Source organism: Hermetia illucens, chromosome 2 (genome assembly GCF_905115235.1).
Source record: "Hermetia illucens chromosome 2, iHerIll2.2.curated.20191125, whole genome shotgun sequence".
Classification (NCBI taxonomy): Eukaryota; Metazoa; Arthropoda; class Insecta; order Diptera; family Stratiomyidae; genus Hermetia; species Hermetia illucens.
Genome location: NC_051850.1, coordinates 103,922,346 through 103,944,674, shown reverse-complemented (window position 1 = coordinate 103,944,674; position 22,329 = coordinate 103,922,346). Strand labels below are relative to the sequence as shown.

The 22,329-nt window shown below is 38.4% G+C and overlaps 1 protein-coding gene and 1 long non-coding RNA gene across 2 annotated transcripts; one reads left to right on the top strand and one right to left on the bottom strand.

Annotated features, from left to right (window-relative positions):
• Positions 1-1,159: 1,159 nt before the first annotated feature.
• LOC119648715 (B-cell receptor-associated protein 31) lies at positions 1,160-10,577 on the bottom strand. The gene is made up of 2 exons (XM_038050523.1): positions 9,905-10,577; positions 1,160-1,596 (listed from the first exon to the last, which is right to left on the bottom strand). Exons 1-2 carry the CDS (start codon positions 10,406-10,408, stop codon positions 1,414-1,416), a joined length of 687 nt encoding a protein of 228 aa, XP_037906451.1. The 5' UTR covers positions 10,409-10,577; the 3' UTR covers positions 1,160-1,413.
• An 80-nt stretch (positions 10,578-10,657) lies between these two features.
• On the top strand, positions 10,658-21,980 carry LOC119648716. Its single transcript, XR_005249054.1, has 3 exons — positions 10,658-11,417; positions 21,721-21,788; positions 21,934-21,980. It is a non-coding gene; the product is annotated as an uncharacterized LOC119648716 (long non-coding RNA).
• The last annotated feature ends 349 nt before the right edge of the window (positions 21,981-22,329 follow it).

The window sequence follows — 22,329 nt, the reverse complement described above, 5'->3', positions numbered from 1 at the left end:
CCTATGGACGCATCAGCCATCAGATCTTTGGTACAGATGTCCTCCAGTTGCGATTTGTTAACGAATCCGGAATATTCCGTTAGACGGGGGTGGCGAGCACAATGGGCCAACACCGCCTGAGTGTTCAGAAGTTGTAGTTCATTCATTGATTACCTTCATAAGCATAAAGCCATCAGCATTTAAGGGATGAAGTGCATAAAAAAACCGCATCTTGCGAAGAGAAACTCTGGTTTCTCTATGACAACGGGCCCGCTCATATGTCGATCATAAATAATATCTTAAAGTGTATGGAAAGAGAGCTCATAATATCTTTAACAAAATTAATTGGATTTAGGGGACTTTTCGCAGCCAACACTTCACTAATTCTACAGAATATAGTCTCAAGAATCATTCGCTCAAAATGTTAACCCGAAACTTGCATTCGTTTTCATTTCCTTTTTAAATTCCCAAAAATCACAATTTTAAAAATACTACTAATTGCGCTCTAATTCTGCCTTGCATTTAACCAACTTGCGGAATTTTCGATTCTCTACGATACATCTTGTTTAATGCTTTTTGTCCATATTGTGAAGAAAAAAATCAACTCTGTTCACTAGCATCTACAATTTTTCGCCAAAATCCAGCTTAAAAAAGTAATTTTATAATTTTCCATTTATTTAGTAAAGTAATCCTAAACCAATAGGCAAAGAACTAATAAAGTTCCATTCTATTTGCTTTTTGAAAGCATTGTAAGCAATTTACAAACAGTAAAAGACGCGTTTTCCCGAATGAAATTTATGTTATAAAAACAGCAAACAAACGGAGTTGACGGCTAATGTTATCAAAATACAAATAATCAAAGCTGTCGTCCAAGAAAAAAAAATTACGTATACTCAATCGAAATCAGCTCCAACCGATAACAGTGACCTTGGGATACCTTGAGTTGTATCGTGGAGATGAATCACGATCACGATCTCTGCATATTTCGTTAAGAAGTACGCAATGGGCATCATAATTTCAATGTTTCTTTCAGCTTCAAATGACTTCCCAGTTATCATAACCAAGCCAAATAGAGTCGGACCATCAATCTTATGCTTAAACACTCGAAATAAGCATTACATAATACAGAAAATAATTTGTGATAAGAATATAGGTGGAATTCAACAAATAAACACGGAAATTGTTTAAGATTAAATCCAATTTATTTTTAAATACTTTAATTTAAAAAAGGAAATTATTTGTTAAGTCTAGAAAGTACAACAACGCGATATTTTATATGACAATTGCCGAAGAGTAGTGAAAACGAGCGTGACCTTTGGCCGAGTATACAAAAAACCTCTACCTAAATAGATGAAATGCGCTTGGTGAAACAAAAAACTTAATATCTAGGTGATGGCCGCTCAGTAGCCACGTGTATTTCAGTCCTTTGAAAGCTTAATCTTCCTTATCTCCTCCAGCAGATATTGTGACTTTCTTCTGTAGTTTGCTGTATTCCTCTGTCAAACGATCATATTCACGGTTAAGGCTTTCAGCTTGTGACTTGATAGCTTCCTTGTCCTTCTTTTCTTTGTTTAATTCAGATGTGAGCTCGACAACTTTATCCTTGAGTTCTTTGATCTAAAATAGAAAGAAAAAGAGGTTCAGTTTCCTATAATGGACGTTATTTTCAAAGATTTAATTTTTGGTTTAGGGCTGAAAAGGCTTTAATGTTTAAATCCATATTAAGATCAAAATTGCTGAATATTGAGCCCCAGTGGAGATGTTTTGGTGCACCCATTCCCCACTTGCAGATCACATGCCCAAAATACAAAGTGTGAAACTTCAATCTACGTTGTGACGAAAATCTGTGGAATTTAACAGATTTCTGTCATGGTATTCCAAAACTTTTGGACTAACTAAGCAAAGGCGTTCTTATGATGTCATTCAATGGATAGGGTCGAATCGAGATTAATAGTACAGGAAAAATCGCGAAGATGTTCAGGAAAGGATATAAAAACAAATGGGAAAATTTGGATAGAAGATTGTTGAGGGTATATGCAATAGGAGAAAGCTAGAAGGGCCTTGATAAAGTGAGAACAGGTTCCGATGAGCCGCTTTTCCTTTAGACTTAGGCTTTAACAATCGAAAAGTCTTGTGGCCACATTAATCATTTGTTAGTACCTTAGTATAAAATGTTAGGGACTTGTTTGGGTAATTTTTAGTAGTCCGTGCATCAATCTAGGTTCAATGAACAGGACACGCGCCATTGTGTACAATGCTACGACGAGACTGTGTCAAATTTCTCTCTCCATCTTGCGATACTAAACTTTTAATAGGAAGAGGTTATTATCAAATCAGTTATCTGTGAGTTGTCATACCTCCACTTTATCATCTTTGCTTTCTGAGCACTCTCCTTGAGCTCAACTTCATTTCGACCTCGCAATCCGAGATCTTTTCTAGTGAACGAAATGATGATGATCGTTAAGAACGTCTTGAAGCAATTGAAGGGGTATTTGTGTGCTTCCTGCAGTCGCAAAAAAGCCTGGAAAGCTTAATCGGCGGAGAGCTATTCCTTCCTGGATCTTATACCGACCACATTAACGTTCTTCCAGATATTCTGGAGCAATGTACAGAGTCCAGTACAAACTTTCGATAGCGAAAACATTGACTGCTCTATGGAGGAGGAACCGTTTGGAAAAAATATAAGCTATTATTAGAGCGACATATAACGGTATAAAATACTACGTGCTAAATCCATCAAATTTTTCGAGGAATTTTAAATTCAAAACGAAGTCCTTTGTTATCGGTAACGTTTTTCATGCTGCTTTGTCCGAAAAACATAGAGGACTTCAAATACTTGCGAAAAGCGTTGCATAAGGCAAATCAAAAAACTGGTTTCGGAACGCTAGAGAGAAAAGCGGAAACAGGACAAAAAGGACTTAATTTTGACTTTTATTGGAAGGGTGGGCAATGCAGGGGTCAAAACTGATAATTTTTTTCACGGAAACCATTCTCAGAAACTACCCAACCGAAAAATCGAAAAAAGAGGCTGCCGCTGTATAGTGCCTAGGCTCCGAAATACCCTGCATATCTGTTCAAATAAAGTTAATAATATTATATTGCTATAGTTTTTAGTAATTGACTGCAAAAGTCCCCTTAAGATCCTCCGAGACCATTCATTTGATACCTCAAATGACTACAACACTAAAACACTCTCACGGGACTCTACCCACAAAAACTGAAGAAGAGACCCTAGAAAACCTCCCAACAAATCCAATTCCAAGATTCATTCGAACCGTAATTAAAATGCAACACCGCCTCCATCGCTAGTGGTGAATTTTTCGTCCGACATATATCGATATTTCGAGAACTACTTATTCCCTTGTTCAGTGCTGGGTGTATATTCATTTGAACCGTAAAAATTACTTGGTTCAGACGCACCATGCTCTATTCTCAGCTTCAGGTCCTGAGTGTTACTTTTCGCTATATAACAACAATTTGGCGGCAGCCTATGGTGGCTTACCTAGGAAAGTCATGACGAAATCAAACCCAGGTTAAAGCTTATAGGTAAATGAGTCTTACCTCTTCCTTTGTGAAAACTTATACTTTCCCCCTTTGCATCGAGATCAGCATTTTTATCAACAGGGAAAATCTTGTTAGACGGAACTACATCAATTGATATCGAACATGGACGCAACAATCCCCAAAGATACGGCTGTTATAGCAGTAACGGATAAAGCAGGCACCCTCGGTAAGACCTTTCAAACAGTAGTGTCAGCCAACAGGAAGCATGGTATAGAAGGCTCTATATGTAAACTTTCACATTTGATGCTGGAAGGCTGATTGCTTTATCACATCTGCGCGATGAGACTGTACGCCGCCATATGAAACCAATTTCCACAGGAGGAATGCCTACACTATAGGCTTTTTTAATGAACGAAAAAACAGCCTTACTGAACATCAACTAATGATCTTCACAACCACCTGAAGAACGTTATCATGGATACGGCCACAAATATACTTGGCCCCAGCCGCAAAAGGAGTCGGAACGGCTGGTTTGACGATGAATGTAAGCTAGCAACGGAACGGAAGAATGCTGCATACCGAGTAATGTTGCATTCTCAAAGAACGCGGGCACGCGCAGAGACTTATCACGAACTCCGTCGAGCGGAGAAGCGACTTCACAGACGGAAAAAGGAAGCCTGGGGGAACCAACAAGTCTGTGAACTAGAAAAGTACAGGGAGCAACCGCACCAGGCGCGGAAGTTTTACCAACAAGTCAGCAGGATGAAGCCTTATACACCTCGATGCTCATCCTGTCGAGACAAAGAGGGAAATCTGATTTCCGACAGAATGGGCATATTAGAGCGATGGGTTGAGTACTTTGATGAGCTACTGAACAACCAGAACATCGGCGAGTTGGAGGTCCCGCCAACTGAAGACGACGGACAAATACTGCCACCACCAAGTTTAGGAGAAACAGTCCGTGCAATTCATCGGCTAAAAAATTATAAGTCGCCGGGAGCCGATGGAATTACAGCCGAATTGGTTAAATATGGAGGCGACCAGTTACACCAAGTGGTTCATCAACTTGTGCTCAAGGTATGGGACAGCGAATCAATGCCTGACGATTGGCAACGAGGCATAATCTGTCTCATACATAAAAAGGGAGATATCACACAGTGCAGCAATTATAGAGGTATCACGTTGCTGAGTACCATCTATAAGATATTCTCCACTACCTTGCTAGGCCGGATAGCCCCATACGCCCAGAACATCATTGGCCCATACCAAAGAGGCTTCACTCCAGGCAAATCAGCAACAGATCAGATTTTCTCTCTGCGGCAGGCGATGGAAAAACTGTTGGAATATGGACAACAGTTACACCATCTGTTCATCGACTTTAAAGCCGCCTATGATAGCATAGCCAGGGTAAAACTGTACACGGCCATGAGAGAATTCGGTATCCCGACGAAATTAATAAGACTGACTAGTCTGACCCTGACCAATGTGCGAGGCCAGATAAAAGCAGCAGGATCACTCTCAAGACCATCCGACATCAACAACGGTCTACGACAAGGGGATGCCTTATCACGCGTCCTCTTTAACCTGGTCTTCGAGAAAGTGATCCGTGATGCTGAGGTAAATGCAAAAGGTACGATCCTCTTCAAGTCCACCCAACTACTGGCCTATGCTGACGATATCGACATCATGGGAAGAACCACCCGAGACGTACAAACTGCCTTCATCCAGATCGAGCAGGCGGCGCGAGATCTTGGGCTGCACATCAATGAAGGCAAGACAAAATATATGGTGGCAACGTCAGTACCGAAAACCAACCAACCAACAACATCAAACCGCACTGGTCAAACACAAACACGAAGAAGAATAAGGATAGGAGAATACAACTTTGAGACCGTTGACAATTTCTCCTATCTAGGGTCGAAAATCACAACCGATAACAACTACGATGATGAAATCCGCGCACGGTTGTTGTCAGCCAACAGAGCCTATTTCAGCTTACAAAGACTGTTCCGCTCGAAACGTCTCACCATAGGGTCAAAGCTCTTACTGTACAAGACAATGATTTTGCCAGTCCTCATGTATTGCTCGGAGACCGACTCAATAGGTTACGGTGGCCGGGTCACTTAATCCGTATGGATGAAGATGATCCAGCCCGGAAAGTCTATAAGGGCAATTTCTATGGTAGAAAAAGAAGACGAGGCAGACCCTGCCTAAGATGGAGCGATGGCGTAGGGACACCAGACAGCTATTAGGGATATCGAATTGGTAGACCTCGGCGCAAAACCGGAATGTCTGGAGTTCCTTATTAAGGCAGGCCTAAACCGGTTGCGCGCGGTTGATGATGATGAGTAGAAAATTCGAGTGCTATCGAACTCTTTACATCTAATTCCCCGGTTCGAGATTTCCACTAGGAAAATGAGAGAATTTCTCACCACATGCTTCCTTATTAGTAACGCCGATTGGCTTAAAATGTAATCCAAAGTCCTAAAGGAAGCCGGTATTATTATTCGCGCAGCTGACGCATTAAAAGTTGTAATGCTGTTTACGATTTCCCAAAACATTCAAAACCGCTTGGCCATATAATAAGTGGAACTCTTGTGGAAACAGCCTGAATTAAATTTGTCTTATGGACAATACTCTTCCTTAGCCCATCACTTCGATTATGTTGATTCTAAATCAGCTGTCTGTGCTCTTAATTTGGTCCAATAAACGTCTTCGCTCAGCGAGTCATTCAACTGATTTTTAAGCTAGAAGAAACAAAGCAATAATAGTGAGTTTTCTTTCGGAAAGCTAGTTCCACTGACTTTATCATATTATTCCCTCCATCTGTAACGACAGCTTCAACCAGATTATCTTTGATGTTCCATTTGACAAACATTTTTTAAGCTTTTGTGCTAAAGGAAAAATCAGGTCCTAATATCGAATCAAAGGTATCGCAAGCAAAACATCGACGTAAAAAGCAGTTTGTGATCGACGTATCAGCGCACATCCCAAATTTAAAATTTACTGCAATATCGTCCGTCTGCCGCTCTCTATAGCTCTGAGTGTTGGCGACTATAAAGGACAAGGAACGGCATCTTGCGGTAATGGGGACGAAGATGTTGCATTGCACTGGTGGCGTGACACGTTTTGATGACGTCTGAAATGAGAATATCCGCGATCGATATGGGTTTGCACCGATCGTGGAAAAACTGCGAGAGATGCGTTTTCAATGGTGTGGTCACGTAATTCACGCTAACGAGAATTCAACAACCAGTATTGGTCAGAACATCGAAGTCAATAGTAAGCAACCAAAAAGCCTCCCAAAACAATGGTCGCATGATACACTGGATGGGGATTTGAAGGTCTCGCGATTACATCCTGATCAGGCATTTGATAAAATAAAATTACGAAACCGATCACAACTGAAGGCTGAAGAAAAAGAAGATGTGAGGAGCGATGAGCCAGACAGTTCCGTGTCACATAGTTAAAAATTCTATTGCCCTCTATTTTTTAGAAAGTAATTTAAATAAATCATTTGATGGAAAGCACTGTATCGAAATAGTCAACCTCATACGCTTCGCACTCTGAGCTTAATATTATTAGCAATAGCAAGTCGGGAAACCGGACGCTTCAGGTACGAAAGGTTTTGTGTATTTCTTAGTACGTAGCACGTAATATATCCATATATTATGTGAGAGTATCCACTTTCGAGTGATATTGACATTCATAGTCTTCAATTTTCAAAGAAGCAACAAATTTGAGGTATTATAACTTTGTTAGTAATAGTGCGATTTCCACCAAACTTGGTAAGATCATGCTCTATATTATAGCCTGCAAAATTTAATGGTACTAGGATGAACTTAAGGGGGGTTTCTAACCAATTACAAAAAATTGCAGTAATATACTATTATTAACTTTATTTAAACAGATATCGGCATGGAAGGTATTTCGGAGCCCAGGCACCATATAGTGGCAGCCTCCTGATTTTTTTCAGATTTTTCGGTTTGGTAGTTTCTGAGAATGGCCCCCTTAAAGAAGTGATCACTTTCAACCCCCCGCGCTCCCCACCCTTCCAACGAATGTCAAAACTAAGATCGGATTTGAAAAGTACGAGACCTTTAATTTGATACCCCACATGACTATATTTGATGAAAAAAATTGTACACCCCCCTTTTGCATGTATGGGGACCCCCCCCCCCTTAAATTCAACGTAAAAGGATGTAATTCAGTGTATGCGTGAGCGTTCACAGTTCCCACCTTTCTACCAAATTTGGTGTCAATCGCTATAACCGTCTCCGGGAAAAATGCGTGTGACGGACAGACAGACGGTAAACCGATTTTAATAAGGTTTTGTGTTTACACAAAACCTTAAAAATGGCTAGGGAGAATAGATTCTTCTTGAATGGAATTTTCACTCGAATGTCAATTATTCTCGTTAATTATGACGTGAGCATCTTATTTGTATGGCTTAGAATGCTGTTAATTAACACGAAATTGATAAGTTTGAACTGCTATAACTTTCCCACTAATAGTTGGATTTTCATGAAACTTGGCATGTGAATGCACGAGACTGTCCTTTATGTCGGTGCGAAATTTAGTATACCTAGGATGAACTTAAGAGGAGTTTTTTAGTCAATTTCTAAAAATTGATAATATACTTTTAGTAAGTTTATTTGAGCAGATATCGGATTGGGACATATTTTGAGGCCTAGATTTCATCTAAGCGCAGCACCCTGAATTTTTTCGGATTTTTTGGTTTAGTTTCCGAAAATGAGTCCTGTCTCACTTTAAGTGCGTACATTTTGAGTTCTTACTCACGCACTTTGCAATTCATGCCAAAACTAATGTCAATTTCGGAAAGTACAAATCAAGACCTTTCACACGACTACATCCGGTGGAAAAAAAATTTGAATCCCCCCTTTAAACTCCACCTAAATTTATGCCACGGGTGGGATTTCACAGTTCCCATCTGTCCATCAAATTTCGTTCGGATCGGTTTAGCCGTTTTGGAGAAAAATGTGTGTGACAGACAGACAGACACATTGCATCGATTTTAATAAGGTTTTGTTTTACACAAAACCTTAAAAAATGGGGAAAGTTACTAATGATTTTAAGCCTAGACACGCCAATATAGATAAACTGCAGAATGCAACTATTAGGCTAAAATGGAGAGCACGAAATTCTAAAGTGGAACTGTTACCGAAATGGTTATTGGGACGAGTAGTGAACGTTCGAAAAACATCAAAGTTGGAGAGGAATCACAGTTTACTTCCAAAGGACTGAATTCTCAAGTAGCAATTGTAGCACATTAGAAGCCCAAAACTGACTTTTTTGTCCCAAACAGTTGTGATAGCGAACAAATCAAAGAAAGTGTTAAATTTCTTATTCATGCTTAATGAAATGCTCATAGTCTGGTGAATTTCCCCATCAGCTTCCTTTAATTTATCTGGGTCCCCTCTTTCATATTTCACTCTTCATTCATGACCTACCCTTGATGGCAAATGAATCATTTGCGGCAATGACTGATAAAACGAAGACTATTTAAATTTTTTAATAAAATCTGCCAATTTCAATGCACTGATAATAGACTGAGTTTAATGCAGATGTAATTGTGTTATTTAAATGCTCGCCATTCGTCGTCTTTTTATACTAAACATGTCAGCCCTTCAGTCATTTTTGTATGGATTCACAACTGACCCATTAGGGTAGGTCTGTGAGGAAAAATATGGACCCAATTCAATCATCTGCAGAGAAGGTATGTTGAACCGCCTCCGGAGAGGACTGTAAATATTTGAATGATGATGTCATTAACATCGAATGCACTTGTCCACATTACATAATATAATCAATTTTGACATGAGGCGATCTTATTGGAAACCTCTAGGTTTCCGGGGAGGAATATGGACAGCACATACATTCGTACAATTTTGGATTGGAAAATTCGATGAGAGGACTAACTTCGCGCCAGTTAGCTAATTGTTGTTCAATCTGATTGTTCAGCTGCTCAAGAGGCTTTGATAAATCAATTCTTATTTTAGGCTGTGAGCTGTACTGTGCTGTAGCAAACAGCAAATTTCGAGTGGAATCAAAATTCGAAAATCATCAAGCTTTCTTGACCCTACATAGAACTGAACATGTAGTTACAGCAAAAGGTGACCCAGCATCATTCCAGTGTGGCAACTCAGAAAAATGTTTGATAACACGGTTATCATTCGCTGACCTCACGAGAAGTGAATCATCGCCAAAACAAGGCGACCGTGAAATTCTATTAACTTTAGAGAAATACTGTAATTTCTGGAAAAGTGACGAGCAGATTTCAAGAAAGGGTAAAACGCGAAACTCCGAATTCTGCCGGTGGTATCGCAACTCAATGTCGCACTTTCGCCAGCGATCGTCAACGTCCATTCACAATTCTAGAACAATCAAAAATGCGAATTACCTCTTCTGCTGCCTCTGACTTGACCTCTTCCGCGCCACTCGACTTTCCTTTCTGTTCGAAGAGACTGCGAGCAGCGGTGGTGGCACTCTGGGCTTGCTTCATGGAGGCCACTGCCTGGGCGAGGAGGGTCGCTTGCGTGGAAATCAAGGTCACCAACCGGCGGATCACTAACGACAGAAAGATGGCAAACCCAGAAATGTAGAAGTTGCGTTGGGCTCGGAACAGCCGCATGCTGTGCTGCATCTCCACATTTAGGTGCGTCTCGGCGCCGGGATCCGTCTGCGAGTATTTACGCATCTCGCGGATTGCCTCCAACAGAAATAGAACCAAGACGCCGAGCAAAAGGAAGAAATATGCATGCGCCTGCCGACCTAACATTGCTAGAAACCGCGATCTGAAGAATTGTTGCCATCGCGATGGGCTGGCCACCGGCAAAACGAGCAACAAAACTACGCCGATTTCGGCATAGAGGAAGGTCGCGATCAAAGTCCAGACGAGACTCATCTTTTAACTTCCAATTCCAATGGGATTCACGAAAATTCACGGACTAACGGCCTGCGGACAACACTCACGGTAAACTGAAACAAAAACGGTTCTGAGACGCAACTACTTTTATAGCGCTGCACAACTTCGCAACAAGACTACGTGTTCCTCGGCAAACGGACCAACGGAGAAAATTGACTCACAGCTATTTACAGTCCACACAGATGTTTTGCTCGCTCTATGGAACGTGAAAGAACAATTGCGAAACGTCATTTCGTAGAACGGTGGCGCTGAATGCTGAATAGGTGTGGAATCTATGGTGAAAATTAGGTACGTGGAGCGCATTGCGTTTGAGCTTTTTTGTCGGTTGCACAGAATCTGAAGCGGTTCCGATTGATTATTTAGGCTAATAATAACGGTGGGTAAAAAGCAAATATGTTGCTCATCTTCTTCATAGAGGAACTTGTCCAAGTTATATTATTTACATAGCGTACTGGTTCCAAGTCCATATAAAGAAGGATGGTTGAAATAACGCACTTTATACTATCCTCGTGGCTTTGCAAAATGTGAGATGTGAGAATTAATTTGCTGATATACAGTATTTCTTCCTTTCCTCACGTTTTAGTCGCTTCTCCAGTACACACCAGAATTAATTTTCTATATTTTGCACTCCCGATATTTGGTAATCCCAATATTTCCATTGTCCATTAGCCACACAAATTCTACTGTATTACAAATTTTAATATAGCAATTTTTTAACGTTACGAAACGATCGTTAACCTCTTGCTTTCAAATTAGCTTGTGGCGCAGCGGAGTTAACAACATTCGAAATTTATTTCGAATGTTGTTAATTCGATTGACAGTAGCCACCATCGGTGTTCTCCGTGGCAGAGCAGGCCATGATTAATTAATTTTTGAATTGAAAAAGATGAATATTGATAAGTTGAAAAATGTCAATTTACGAAAATAAAAAGAAGATTATTTCCCGTCTCTATGTAATGAGTGTATTTCTGCCTTCAGTGGATTTAAAGTAATTTGCAATTTAATTAAGCTCTTCAAAGTGTCATGTAGTGGCTAACATGTCTGAAGTTAGTGAAAAGGAAGAGTTTTCACTAGACGAAAAATTTTCTGGTATTTTAACATCACCATTCAATGAAGCATAATGTCTAGTTCTGTCCGGTATTCCGAATAAAGACGCTCAAAGTGATGTGCGGCTTTACCTTTTAAGCTTGAACTACAAGTTTGCTGCATATTAATAATTGGATTTCTAGTGGTTATTTCTGGCTAAAGCGAGACATTGTGCATGCGTAAGCCGAGATCTGGTTGGGTCGCTATCCGATGGGAGACCCGTTTGACGGCGACGGGTAATGGCTTGTGCTTTGAATAGTGGCATTTCAGTGAAAGAAAGTGATGCGAGCCAGAAGAGTGTCTAAGAGCGTCCACACACGGCAAACCAAGTTGGTGACCAAGTTTGCGGTTCGTTTGCCACAGACGCAGCAACCGACCGGCAATTTCATTTCGTTGCGAGATCTCGACGAGTGCACATCGTCGCACCGTAATGGTCATTACGATGCGAAATGTCGAACAGTGCACATCGTTGCGTCGTGAGCTTCGCTATGTTGCGCGCTCTCTTTTAGTGTGGCGAGATATGTTCTCTTGAAAGTGAAAACGCACGATTTATTTGTTAATATGATTTTATTTCCAATCGCCAAACTCAACTCTAACAACTAAACTGCTCGTTACATGTCTTTTTCGTGTCCTTATATGTGGACAACATTATCTTAAAATCAACCTTTGAACTATTGACTAAATAAGAAAAATGAAACGCTCATTAGGATTATCTGAAATACATTATCGCGTGGACTCATTAAAATGCATCCTTCTGCTCATACACAATCTAAGCCTAATCAGAAAATTGATTCTCGCGTCGCAAATTTACCTTTATATGTCGTTGTCATTTCATTTTGCTTATCTGGAGTGGTCTGGTTTATGACTGGCGTTAAATTACATACGTCCGTAGTCCTTCGGGTGGGTTTTAGGGAGTAGCAATGATTGAGAATAACCAGGTTTTAACCAAACGATGGTCTTTATGTTCAATTTGAAAGCCATTAATTGACTAGTAAGTTTAAATTGCAACGGAAAAGTAACAAATCTAATGTGAGCTGAGTCCAATATTATGTAGGCAGTTATATTATGTAAATCTTACCAAAAACGATCCTTGTTTGTTGTTCTTTAGTTCCGATAAGCCATGCATTCTTATTGGAATTCGGCATTAGTTTATTGGAACTGATATGTTACATTATTTGTGGATTACAACATCTTATTTACTAAATTTTATTGAGTGTTTGTGTTGGTTTGTATAGTCCGATGTAACACTTTGACGTCGTGAGCATGTAAATGTCAATATTGTAAATTGTTTTTGTGGGGGAAGATGTCTTCCCATCATTGAGGAATTTGATGAAACCGTACAGCCGCAATAATCTATCAATAGAGGAAAGGGTATACAATTACAGGGCTAGAAGAATTGTGGAAAATGCATTTGGAATTGTGGCAACGCGATTCCGCATACTTATAAACCGCATGAATTTGAACAATAAAAAAGCTACCATAATAGTTCTAGCATGTTGTTATCTCCACAATTTTTTAAGGAGAACCAACCCCTCGGTCTACTTAAGAGGAAGTGTTGATGTTGAACACATAAATAATGGTGATATTCGATTGGGTGCTTGGAGACAAGACAGCCAGCAGCTTTCTGAACTTCAACCAACTGCATCGAGAAATGCAACTTTAATAGCAAAAGAAACAAGAATCAAATACGCAAAGTATTTTAATGAAGTTGGAACAGTGCCTTGGCAAAGTTTGTTTATAAATGAAAACAACAATTAGTATTTTTGATTTTATAAGTATGTATTTATATGTAACTATATGATTAAATAATAGAAAGGAAGGAGGGAAAGTTATTCACCGCTATGTTCACTTGAAATTGCTAAGGCTTCAGCAACATTTACTGTAGTGAACCGTAGGGCTCCCAATTGCCCTAGCGTGAAAATGTCTTGTATCGCTTTTTTGGCATATATTTGTTGGAACGGCGCAAGCTCCCTAAGTGAAACTGCCCAACTTTCAGAATGTGTGCTGGCATCATCTTTCGGCTTTTCTGAGGATGCTAACTGGGCCAGCGCGTCTTTAAGTAGCACATTCCTCTACTCTAGGTGCGCATCATTCGTTCTTCTCCTTTTGCGGCTGGGCCCCGACTCATGAGTTTCCTGAAATAATTAAATAACGTTAATTGTAACATAAATTAACGAATAATTTGAAATGTAAGTATAGAATTTTAGATTAATAGTTACTTACCGTTGGTAACTCAAGATCTCCATCATCCAAGTCGACGGTAGACGTACCACTCAACTGAATTTCTTGATCCCTCAAGAACTTAACTAGATCAAAGTACCATAATGTTGGTACATACTCCTCCTTGACGCCAGCTCCAGATTTTCGGCTCCTCTCGACTTTTTTACACTCTCTGCGGTAGCAGCTTCTTATATTTTGAAGTCTTTTTTTCACGGTGTCTTCATTCGCGTTGCCGTCTATGGACTTGTATACTTCCAATAGTTTTGAAAGCGCAATTTTTTTCTTATGTTTGTCTTTAAAGACATCCGCTTTGATCTTCCAAAGCTCCGGCAAGGTTTGTAGCACGGAGAAAAACTCCCTCCACGCCTCAGTATCTACAATCCCTGTCATACTACTTACTACAAATGTAAATAACTTCTTTCAATTATAATTTAAAATATACTGCAAACAATGGCAAATCTAAGTACTATCAGGTATTTCTTAATTAATTTTATAAATTTAGCTGAAAAAATTATTAGTAAAAAATTTCAATGTATGGTGTATCTACGAATATAATGTTCCTATTTATACTGTGTCAGGTAATTTCCTAATTGCTTCGTCAATACTAAATTATCTTACCTCGGTTTCCGCCTTGCTACAGGAGTAATCTCTGTCGATCGGAAATTCCATGAAAACTATATCTAATTCGGTATGGCGACGTCACCATCATTAAAGGGCTATTTTTTAATCATTACCAACAAGTATATGTTAAAAATATGTTTCACCTTTGAACATGGGTTAAGAATTTTCCTTTCATTTTTAAACTACACTTACTTTTTATTATTTTATTATCATAATCCTCTGTGATGTGCCACCTTATGTGGTTGTTGCCAGTCCACTTGACAATCCCTTACTCTTCTTGCTTTGTAAATTGGTTTATGGTTAGTCGGAGCAGCTAAATGCCAAAACTCCAGACTAACCAGCTATGGGAGCAGCAATTGCCTGAACTCCACAATGATCTAGTCAAGCAGTGTAAATTTTGGGAGCAGCAAATTGCCTGGACTCCACAGAATAAAACACGTTAGGCTTGTGTTCGATAGTTCCAACGAACTATGTATTTTTAATTCATATTTCCTATTTTATACAATTTTTACCTATACTTAGTAGGCCGGTACATATGAATTTACAGTATTTTAGAGAAAATATTACATAGTAGGCAATGATAATGTGGATAAGTTTACAGTATTTTACACCTCATATTTGGGATTAGCCAGCTCACCCCGCCGGAAAATACTTAAGCCATAAATATTACTAATGACCCTGCACAAGGCAAATGCTTGTAACACAATAAAACAATGGAAAATTTCGTTCAGCTACCTATTCCTCAATTGAAGCTGTCCTTCCTGAAATGCAAGCCATAATTCTCAAAGGCGCCGTGTATATTTAAAAAAGCTTCCTAACAAAATATATGCGTCCCATCCCAACATTTATTAGACTTCAATTTTTATTGGCCATCATTATTTTCATTGTCGGCATTTCCCACCTCACTCAACTAACAATCTTTTACAAAACATCACACAAATTAAACATGATAAAGAGTTAAACCTGAAAATGGATATTATTATATGGTACCTGTGAACATTCACTAATTGGGTTCCTCTCCTTTTTCACAGACATTTGAATTTTTGTCTCCAACCTAATTACCATGATTGCCATTGTCGATCTTACTTTCCATTTTGCAGGCAAACTAATTAGGTTACCCGACGATCCCTTGCAAGGGAAATGATTGCTAAATAGCAAAAATGAGAAAACTATGGTAAATAATGTGCTTATTTACAAAAGCAAAATGAGGAAATATATGTGCCACCTTTGAACATTGCATTTAATGCTTTGTTTTTCTTGTCATAATATATACATTTAGATTTCTCCTGAAAAATTAATAAATGGTTCCAAACAATTAAATTATATCTACAGAAGTAGCTATTCCGCTTATAGAAGGTCATTTTACCTATAGATTAAGTACAAATATAAACATATCAAAATGTATATTTGCGTCATCTTTCACCAATAGGTTAATTAGAATTTGATGGATCAACTTCTTATTTTTCAGTGCGCATAATTTAATTTAATTGCATGTTTATAAATACAAAGAAATTAACGGTATATTGAGCGAATTACTGATTATTGTATCTTAAATGATTTTCCTGTGATTACTTGTTGCATCTTAATTAACAAGTTAATTTCAAGATAAAGCAAAGGACAAGCGTCACTATAATTTCTCGTTTTCAGAAAATGGTAAGCAAAGTTGCAGAGTACAGATACATCGCAAACCCATTTTTAAAAAAAAAAACCAAATTCCTATATGAACAATACCAAAACGCGGTATTTAGCTTTCGTTAATACAGAACATAATTATTAATTACGAGGCATGTGCCTCACGGGAATTCAACCTACACAGCCATTCGTCGCCTACTTGCAATTAACCTAATAAAAGGATTAAGGTAGACCAGAGGGATCATTCCTTGGTAATTTCTTTCTTTAAGAGTTGATGTAAACATATACAAATAATTAACGGTGGGAATCAGCCGTACGAAACAACAACTCCGTCTTTTCTATAAGAAAGTACATCCAGTATAAATCGGCTTCTGTTGCTCAACTCATAGAATCTAATTCACTACCCTAAACACCTGCTCAAACGAGAATTATGAACCATTCAATTGAACGATAAGAAATAAGTGCATCCGAAGCGTCATAAACCAATAATGAAATGTATGAAGTATCAAATGCACATCTGTTTGAATATTCAAGGATAAGGAACATCATAAGATACCACAGAACATGTCTTTACATTCCAAATAAGCTAAATGCATTTTACGAAAAGCATATGAGCGAACAAAACAGAAGAAAACTAAGACAGTATGGTAATTAACTTATAGCGACCGGGTAATTAAAAGTCTTGCACTTTAATTTTACATAGTGGCAATCTAATCTCCATTTCCCATCCTACCCAAAAAACACGTCTCAAGCGTTCGCATCACATTAAAATCGCTCGAAAGCTTTTCAAATGATCAAGCACACACCGAACCGATTCGTAACCGATTCACATCTAGAGGCCACGCCCACAAAATATCAAAAGATTTTGATGTTCGCGCAACCGTTGCTGCAACCGTTGCCCCAACCTGAGTTTGTATGGGGAATTTCTCCACAGACGTCCAACCGCACTGCAACCGACAACTTGGTCACCAACTTGGTTTGTCGTCTGTGGGCGCTTTTACGTCGGAACAGCGATTGATTTGGAGTGAAAAATTCATTCTGTTGGACAAATTGAAATTCTAAAATGCGAAAAGCGTTGACGGGAAACTAAAAATTTAAATAAATTTATGGAATAGAAATTATTTGTTAGCGAGCGAGTATTTCGTCGTCAGAAAACTTTTAGGGATATCGAATTGGTGAAACTCGGCCGGGATGTCTGGAGTTCCTTATTAAGGCAGGCCTAGACCAGATATCGGTTGTGGTACCGTTGATGATGACCCGCCCACCGCAACCTATTGAGCCGGATTTTGTCCACAACCAGACGATCGTGGTATCGCTCATAGATTTCATCGTTATATAGGCTACGGAATCGTCCATTCTCATGTAGGGAGCCAAAAAATCTTCATTGGATTCTTCTCTCGAGCGCGGCCAAGAGTTCCCAATTTTTCTTGCTAAGAACCCAAATCCCCGAGGAATACACTAGGCAGAAAAAGTGTGCGTACACTCAGTAGTATGATACTTTTCCTTAGTAAAACAAAAAAATTAAGCTAATTTTTGTGGCGAATTTATTATCCAAACATTAAAAATAGTTCCGTAGTTTTAGTGTATTTAATTCACTAAGTTATAAGTCTTACAAAAACCAGGTTATAAAGCCAAAAATTAAAAGAATCGCAATAATTCAGTAGAAAAAGTCTGCGTACAGTAAACAAATATTTAAAAAAAATTATATTTGAGTAAATATGAAAAGCAAATCAGTAGCTTGTAGGATACCCTTTTCTTTTTATGACCTCTTTTAATCTTTTCGGCATAGAAGATACAAGTTTAGATGTTTCTTCAACACTTATTTTATTCCATTCTTCTTGTAATACATTTTTCAGCATATCCTTTGAAGTTATATCGTATTGGCGAATTCTGCGTTCTAATAAATCCCACAGATGTTCTATGGGATTTAAATCTGGCGATTGTGGGGGTGTATGTAACTGTTTGGGAACATTATATAATAGCCACAACTTATTAACCTCAGCCGTATGCTTAGGGTCGTTGTCATGCATAAAATAAAATTCGTCACCCAGGCGTAAATTTTCAGCACTTTGTTTTAAATTACGTTTTAAAATATTTAGGTAGTCATATTTGTCCATGGTAGACTCTATAAATTGCAGATTTCCTACGTCACCACTTGCCATACACCCCCAAATCATTATTCCGCCACCACCATGCTTTACCGTTGGCATCAAATTTTCTTTATTCAATGCTGTACATGCTTTTCTCCATACTATTTTTCTTCCTTTTATTCCAAAAATGCAGTATTTACTTACATCTGAGAAAAACACATTTTCCCAGAATTCATTTGATTGGTTTACGTACTTATTCGCAAATTTTATTCGTTTTCGCCTATTAGTTAATGAAATAAATGGTTTCTTACGTGCAACTCGCCCATGGTAACCAGCTCTCTCGAGTATTTTCCGTGCAGTATCAGCACAAATTTTTTTGTTGAACTTAAGTTCAATATCTTTCGCGATTTGTGGTGCAGTTATTCGTGGATTCTTTTTCACCGAACCTATAATACTTCGCCTTTCCCTAATCGACAACTTCGATGGGCGACCAGATCGTGGCTTCGATGTTATTATTCCCGTCGATTTAAAGTTGTTAACTACCCTTTGAACAGATGAATGTCGCCTTCCTACTATCCTGGCTATTTCGCGGAAACTTTTTCCTTCTTCCCATAATTTTATTATAACTTTTCTTTCACTTACACAAATCTCTTTTCGCTTCAATTCCATAATAACAATTATACACACAAAATAACGAAACAAGGTCCTTATTTTTCACACTTCAAACACAGCCATAAACCAATAACTCACAATCAATTTACTCCAAATGGCAAGGATTTATATTTCGGGGAATCACCTACATAATTATGTGGCTGTACGCAGACTTTTTCTACTGAACATTTGTGACTTTTCTTATTTCCCTTTTTTTATCTCAGTTTCCTTGGATTCTAATTTCGTAAAAGTGGCCTTATCAAAGCAACAAGACCACAAGCAATATGCAAACAATAAAATGTTTTTAAAAAACTAATTTATTCGTGTGTTTTACTAACGAATAACCAGGAACTGCTTAGTGTACGCACATTTTTTCTAGCGAGTGTACATGAGGACTGGCTACATCATTATCTTGTACAGTAAGAGCTTTAGGCTTATGGTGGGAAGTTTCGAGCGAAACAGCTGAAATGGCTGCAACAACTGGCACGGATTTCATCGTCATAGCTGTTACCGGTTGTAATTTTCGAACCTAAATAGGAGAAATTATCAAGCGTCTCAAAGTTGTAGTATTCTATCTTTATTATTCTATCGCGCCGCTTGGTTGATCTAGATGAAGGTAGACTTTATATCGCGGGTTTCTATAATGTCAATATCGTCAGTGAAGGCCAGTAGTTGTATGAATTTGAAGAGGATGGTTCCTCTTGTATTTACGTCACTGCGGATCCCTTTTTCCAGGGCCTGATAAGGATTCGTGACAGGGTAACCCCTTGTCTTAGACCGTTGTTGGTGTTAAATGGTCTGGAGAGTGACTCTGCTGCTTTTATCTGGCATCGCACTTTGGTCACGGGCAGCCTAGACAGTCTTATTAACTGTCGGAATATCGAATTCTCTCATGGCCGTGTACAGTTTTACCCTGGCTATGTTATTATAGGCGCCCTTCAAATCGAAGAAAAGATGCTGAATATTCCAAGAGTTTTTCCATCGCACTGTTACTAATTTGCCTGGAGTGAAACCTCTTTAGATGGATAATGTTCTGGTCGCATGAGGCTATCCAGCCTATAGTCCAATAATTGAAGCTGAAAATCGGGAGCAACTGTCAAATTCTTTCGGTCATGATCGATTGATATAAAATTTGGGGTGGTAGTAGAGGGTGGCATAAGAAACAGAATTTATATAGTGCCGATATGTGCTTCCGCCGGGAGGGATTAGCACCCTTTCTCGGGGATGGCAAATTTTACATTCGAAATAGCCGCAGAAGTCGATTAAGTGGTCAATTCTAAGGAAGGAAATGTTTTATGAAAATTGTTCGCACAAGTAGTAGTTTTCGAATTATTCATGTTCAAACATGTCGTTTTTGTCATCGAAAAAAATACATGCTTTTAATATCAACTACCTAAAAAACCTTACACGCATCTGCATCTTATCCGCCTACTCATATTACGTAACCACACAGACCCTCCCTCACATATGTCAGGTAGAACAATAAACTTCCCCATTTTTAATGTTTTGTATGAAACAAAACATTATTAGAATCGATGTCTGTCTGTCTGTTTGTCACACCCGATTTATTCGGAAACGGCTAGACCAATTGGCACGAAAATTGGTGGGAGCATGTAGTCTGTTGTGTTACATATGGTAAATGGCGCCAGTTCGGGCTTCAAGCGTTCAAGGAGGAGCTCTCCATATATGTGAATGGAGGGTGCAATATTTTTGTTCACAAAATGTGGCCATATGCAATATTGAATGAAAGTGCTCAATTAATACTTTTCGAATCTGGCCCCATATTTGATATCAGGTGAAACATAGGGGAGTGAGGGCTCAAAGTATGACCTCCAAAAAGTGTAGAAGGTAGGTTCTGAGAAAGAGACCAACCGAAAAATTTGAAAAAATCATAGTGGTGTATCTAAATGAAATCTAGGGCTCAAAATACATCCCGTTCCGATATCTGTACAAATAAAGTTAATAATAGTATATTACCATATTCTAGAAATTTACCCGGGAACCTTTAAGTTCATGCTCGAAACACAAAATTTTGCACTGGCATAAGGGATAACATAAGGCATAACTTTGGGAAATTTAGAGGAAATCCAACTATTATTAACAAAGTTATAGAAGGAGAAATTTTTACATTTTATGTGAATTTCGTACTTTCTAAAACGTGTATGACATCAGCATAACATATCAATTCGTCAATACCACAACAAAGTGAGCTCACGTGAATGGGAGATCATTTTAATCAGAGTGAAATTATGCGGTGTTTCCAACGATTAATTAATTGAAGTAATAAAAACTTGTTGTTTCTTTTTCGTTGGTGTGGGTATTTATTCTTGCAAATACCGATATTTCGAGAACCACTTGTTCCCTTCATCAGTGCAAACAAGTTTGCGCGAAACAGTTTTTGTAAGCTGAAATAGGCTCTGTTGGCTGACAACAACCGTGCCTGGACTTCATCGTCACAGCGGTTATCGGTTGTGATTTTAGACCCTAGATAGGAGAAATTTTCAACAGTCTTAAAGTTGTAGTCTCCTATTTTTATTGTACATCTCGGGTTGTTCTTCTCATAATGTCAATATCGTCAGCGTAGGCCAGTAGTTGAGTGGACTTGAAGAGGATGGTGTCTTTCACATTTACGTCTCACGTCGAATCACGTTTTTATTCACATAAATCGTTTTTATTCAAATAAATCGGAAATATGTGTACGATCAATTTATGTACGTGCATGTATAAGTATAGTATTGTAGGGAACAGGCAATGTTTGTTTGTTTAGGGTTAGCATAATATCTACGTCTGCAATATGTACGTATTTCTTGTAGTTTGACGAACGAACGACGAATGGAAAAATGTTCGTAGAAGTATTGATATTCCCAGAATTATTCCGTCTTTTGGCAGCCGCGTACGCGGGTCTCTATATCTAAGTACTCAATTTCCAAAGTAGTCAACAAGTGTGAAAATAAATTCCTCAATTACTAATATATCACATACTACTTCTAGTGTAGTGAATTGTCACAGAATCCACCCGATTTATTCGTCTTGAACTCCAGAAAACAAACATCCCGCAAGTGAGTAACCATTGAGTGAATTGTAAGTATTCAATAATATATCGCATGAATTAATAACAAAACAAACATTATTTTCTTTCGAACAGTAACTTCAAGTAGTGTAATAAAATAAATCCCCCTCTCAATTTTTCTCTCTCCAATTCAGATAATATTTCATTATATATAAAGTGATATAAAGGCAGACAGGAACCATCACACAACTTAAAGGTATGTACTACATTTAAATACAATCAGTTTGATGGTTTTTATGTTACAATTCTTCAATCATATACAGTGAAACCTCTTCAGATTCAAATTTATTTATTGAGCAAAGAAAAGAAATACATGTGCGTACAAAAAGAATAATAACTTAAAGCTCAAGCGTGGCTAATTAAGTATGTAACGCTAACCTACGGAAATATCCGGCCTAGCCGCTTACATGTTATAAAGTGAAAAGGTGAAATGAGAATTGACATAACATGTGCTTAAACCTAAGAATAATTTATAACATACAACTAAACAAACATAACAGAAAACAACATAAAATGGTACTCCGTGCTGG